At 28.9% G+C, this 5,326-nt stretch overlaps 1 protein-coding gene across 1 annotated transcript; it reads left to right on the top strand.

Moving 5' to 3' along the window:
• The first annotated feature begins 545 nt into the window (after positions 1 to 545).
• On the top strand, positions 546 to 2,241 carry LOC116779017 (uncharacterized). Its single transcript, XM_032673153.2, has one exon. It carries the CDS (start codon positions 569 to 571, stop codon positions 1,400 to 1,402), a length of 834 nt encoding a protein of 277 aa, XP_032529044.2. The 5' UTR covers positions 546 to 568; the 3' UTR covers positions 1,403 to 2,241.
• The last annotated feature ends 3,085 nt before the right edge of the window (positions 2,242 to 5,326 follow it).

Raw genomic sequence — 5,326 nt, forward strand, 5'->3', positions numbered from 1 at the left:
ATGAATCACATTAGTAGTGGATACAATGTAACCAGCAAGAAAATGTTTAAATATTTTAGTTAATCCTTTACTGTACTCTAAAAAGTAAGTATATAGGATCATAATAACTATACAAAAATATATCTCACGAACTTCAAGACTATGATTGACAGGAGTAAGTGTAGAGCTGTAGAAGCATTTGTATTTTTTTTACGATTCATCTGGCTACCAGTTTCTTTAATTATCATATAAAACAAAAGATATGTAATTTTAAACATCCTTAATTCATATTTTATAAAATGTTATTCATATTATTTTTTTTACAAAGCACCTATCGTGAGAGTCAAATAAACAAAAGTGTAATTTTTTTATATTATTTTATTAATAATATTAACTTTTTTTACTTTACTTGTTATCACCAACATAGCACTTTAAAAAAGCCCATGACGTTTATTATGTATGTAGACACGTAGCGGGATTTCCAATAAAATAATATACCGATAGTGCGACGGATAAAATACGACCTGCGGTCAAATAAAGACAGTTAATTTTGAGCGGTTCTTCGGAGCAGTTGTGGAAATTAGAAGACATGCTCGCGATTTTGCTTCTTGGACTATTAGCATGCGAGGGCATAACTTCGTTTAAATTCGTAAGAATGAGGCATTACGGTACAGAAACCGGTCTCTTCAATAGTTACAATACTGATTTCATTTCCTTAAATAGAAAAAAGGAAGATATATTTAGAAGAAAAGAAGTAATGGACAGAGAAATAACAAGAATTAATAGGCAGAAGGAGGCTCTTGATAGAAGAATTGAATACCTTTCCAGCCATATTGAGCATCTTGATAGAGAAATAGAAAATATCGATAATGAAATAGAAAAATTAGGCCCGATTTACGAGTATTCAAATAATGACGGTCAAAGACTAGCAGATAATGAATATGTTTTAATTATGTCATTGCCGGGGTATGAAGAAGAAGAAATTACTTTAAATGCACAAAAAGGTCGGCTGGAAATAAATGCCTTTCATGTTTTACTTGGCAAGCCCTTAATTAGTTATACATTTGTTAAGAACCTGCCTGACAACGTTGACCCAAATGGATATTGGTCATATAGTGGAGGTGTTTTACGAGTTATTTTTCCGATAAAACAAAATGGGAACATTATGTCAGAGAAGAATATAAGTCCTTTAAAAAATAAGGTTAACACAGATTCAGAAATGACATCTGATAAACAATCTAGCACGGAGAAAAAAAAATTGGATCATATTTTTGATAATCACATAATGAGTACAACTGAATACGCTAAAGATTCGTTTGCCGGCAATAATGGAGACGTCACCACTTATAACCCTCTATTTACGAATAAAGAAAGAAGTGAAGGAATGGATGATTATAAAGAAAATTACTTTGACATAAAATAAAGTACTCATCAAATGTTTCGCTGGAAAGATATGAAATGAAATATATAACAGAAGAATAGAATAAACGTTATTAGTAGCGGTTTTTTTCGTGTATTAAAATTGCTTTGCTTGTTTATTTGGAGCAAAAAAAATTATAACAACAAAAGGCACCTCCAAAATTATAGAAATATTGATCAGTGATACTTGTTTAAGTTTTTATTTTTTCTTTACCAGATTCACGATTACAAATTTATATTATTTTAAACTCAGCCTTCAGTATTACCATATTAACAAATTTAAACTACCCTATGCAAAAGTTTGCAAGCATTCCAAGCGTGAAACTAAAATACTGTTAAAAATTATCTCATACAAACTATATTTCTTTAATTTTTCAACGTTTGTAATTTAATATGTATATTTTTAGTTATTGGATATAATACTGTAAAATAAGCAATATACTTTCTTTTATTTTATGGGTCAAATATCACTTTTAAATCCATGTGTAAAAATATAACAACGTCAATATTTCTATCGAAGCGTGAGAGCCGTAAGTAAGTGATTTATTATTTGAGAATTCCTATCTCCGAGAACTATTTATAAATTTTAATATAATGTTTTTAATAAGATAATTTTATTTACCAAATAAAAGTAGTTAGTGTTTGAATAACGTATTGTCAGATCGATGGGAAGTGAGATTGGAAATGTTACGTTAATTACAACGTGTCAGTAACTAAATTAAATAAGTGATTATATTGAGATTTTAAGTGAAAAAAGTTATGTTTGCCTATGATCACGGTTGTTGCAAAGTAACCGAAATTTCAGCATTATGTATTTAAAAGTAATAAAAAACACGTGGTAAATCCGAAAATATTAGTTTTATTGAAATTATAGTCACGGAAGTCTTAGTCCTCATTATACAATTTTTTATAGAAAAACAAATTTATTATTAAATTAACTGGAGAATAAAGGGCTTTTAGAAAATAGAGCAATAAATGTTCGAAATGTTTCCGCATGACAGTCATCAAAAAAGTTTTCAACGAAACTGCTGCAGTCACAAGAGGTAATGATTAATAGCTAAAGTTGGTACCCCGCTTTTCCGGTCTTCTTGCAAAGTAAATACTTTCTTGCATTATAATAACAAAAATTTAAGTGCAAATTCCTTCTTCTTTAAGGAAATTTTTCATTATTTTTGTACCTAAATGAGTTTTCAGTGACTTTACGGTCTGTCTTCTGAAATAAAACAACTTAAACACTTTCATTTTGCAACAGAGTCCTTTGATATCATTTAAATCTGACATCGCTACCGCCAACATCATAAATCAGATATAATATCTCTATAAACTGTCAAAAATATCTTTATTTGTGAAAATATATTTTAGGAAATTATTCAAATAAACATTATTTGGTATATAAAAAAATTAAAGAGTTATAAAACCAATTATAATATTATATAAAATGTAGTTCTGTTGCCACTGAAAGTGTTTATGGTCGTTAGATATAAAAACAATAGGACGATATTTAACACAATTGTAGGTGAAAATCAATAGATTTGATAATTAATAACAATGTTATTCGACAAATTAATTTTCAAACGGAATCATAACAACTTTCAAATAACGAGATCTAAACGTCGGGATAACCAAAAGTATGTCGAGACATAAAATTAAAATAAAATCTCTTAAAAATCAAGCCTTGATCAGTTTTTTCCAATTAAAACAACTACAAAATGTATAAGCCAAAATGTTCCAACAATTATGATATAGTTAGACATCATACTTAAATTATTATTGGAACTTAAGTGCTGATGTAGATACATAAAACTGGGCTCAAAATTGACCCTAATTAATTACAACCGTCAGTGGACGTCCTTCAATTCAAAGGTCTGTGAACACAGACCCGCAATTAACTCAATATGTTGCATATTCTGGCGGCCATCTTAGAGTCACGTTTTAACGAGATTGTCCGAATACTTCAAAGATGTCGTTTTAAAGCTGTAGTATTAGTTTTGTGAATCTTTTGCGAGAATTAAATAAATATCATCTAACAAGCTCTTATTTACTATTGCTATTTTACATCCTTACTGTTTTTGTATACGAATTAAATTGGACATAAAAATGGAGGATCAAATCAAGTCTTTAAATTCTCAAAGAGTTCTGTCAAACAGCTCAGTTTAAACAATATTTTGGTTGGTATTTAAATCTTTTTGGATCACAATTTGATAGTAACGATTTATATAAATTTGAAGTAATTATATTTTTTGGACAGATATTTAGTATTTATATTCTATATAGGAAACGGAACATTTATCTGAAAATATACCATACAATTTATAACCTGTATGCATGGTGATGTGATGTTAGTATGAAATCTGTCTATATATAAAGCGGTAAAGAGAAATAATATCACCTTGTAGAATAACTATACGAAAAAAAATTACAAGTTTATATTCATTAAAATTATTGGTGGTTTTGTTCGCAATAAATAATACAAACGGGTCACTATATTCGAAGTCTTCTCTGATGTGCGCCCCTATAAATTTCACAATAACAAATACGTACGATCAAAATAAGAATGAATCTTTGATCTTTTGATGACTACACCAATAAAAGATTTGTTCTCGGGACTCATAAAACGTTGAATTATTAATGCTTTTTACGTTTCGGCATTTGTTTTATTGTGATTTTTCGTTAATGTAAAAAAAAAATACTTCAAATATATATCTTAAGAGACATTATAATAAGGGGGTAGGGTAAATTTTAGTAACACAAACAGGAGTCAGTATGTTAATGTCTTAGTTACCAAATTATTCGTATGTTGAATTAACCTGAACACAATTTACGACACGGTCAGGAATAAAAGTTACCTTCGGAGTATCGCGTTCAGTATTTCTAGCAATTTAGCGATTGGGGTAGCACCGATGATATTTTATGCAACATTTTCTATTTAAATTTAATTTTAATCCAAAAAATCTTGAATGAACGCAGAACAGTTAAGTTATTAGCTCACTGTAATACAAATATCTCTGATTAAATTACCTAATCTATATCACAGCTAAAACACAACTTACTATTTAAAAGTTATATTTATATAATTGAGGCTAAGCAGAAAAATACAGGGAAAATAGACTAAACTGATATATGAATATTTTGAACTTAGTTCCATATTATTTGAGGCAACTTTTCAGTGGAAACTTTAAAAGTTTTAACGGAAAATCAGGCAGACAGTGACGAATGGTGAGCTTCGGGATGTTCTAATCCATAAAACAATTGCCTCCAGCAATATTATATCCAGAAATAATAACTATTAGCAATTAAATATTATATAATAGTATATAAGACTTATTGGTGGAATTCTTTATATCTAATATGTAGGAAACATGTATTAGTATACAAAATAATACTAAAATGAAGATGCTACGCATGTTTTATCATCTGCAAGACACTTTTCAAGAATGTTACCAATGAGTAATTAATATGTTTTTTTGGTTTTGAGGTCTCTTTTAAAGTTTTTTGTCTTATCTCAATTTGGCTGTAATAAAATATTAAAAAAAAAATCCCAATATTAAAAAAGAATTGTAACATTTTAATAGAAAATTTTAATCTATTTTTATACATTAGTTTCTATTACAGTAATTTAACCTGGACCTTAACTTTATAAATTTTCGAGTACAAACAAATTGGCGCTGTATTAGGCAAATGAATAGCTCCTTCTTAGCGCCTTCCTTACGAAATCTTAATTAAGCTGATGATAAATACCTTATACCCGTCGGCAGCGAAGTGACAAAGTCTGCTGCGGATACCCAAGTATTTCACAGATGGCGCACAATAGATGGCGCTGAACTTCTAAATTTGCTGTCTTTCCCTGAGTAGCTGGCATTACTATTAATAAGTCTAAACAAATCCTTTAATGAAAACGTAATCAGCAATATTGTTATTATTATGGATC

This window comes from Danaus plexippus, chromosome 6 (genome assembly GCF_018135715.1).
Source record: "Danaus plexippus chromosome 6, MEX_DaPlex, whole genome shotgun sequence".
Lineage (NCBI taxonomy): Eukaryota > Metazoa > Arthropoda > Insecta > Lepidoptera > Nymphalidae > Danaus > Danaus plexippus.

Bases quoted from the DNA above. Each gene is read 5' to 3' on its own strand.
- LOC116779017 (XM_032673153.2), top strand. From the start codon at position 569: ATGCTCGCGATTTTGCTTCTTGGACTATTAGCATGCGAGGGCATAACT.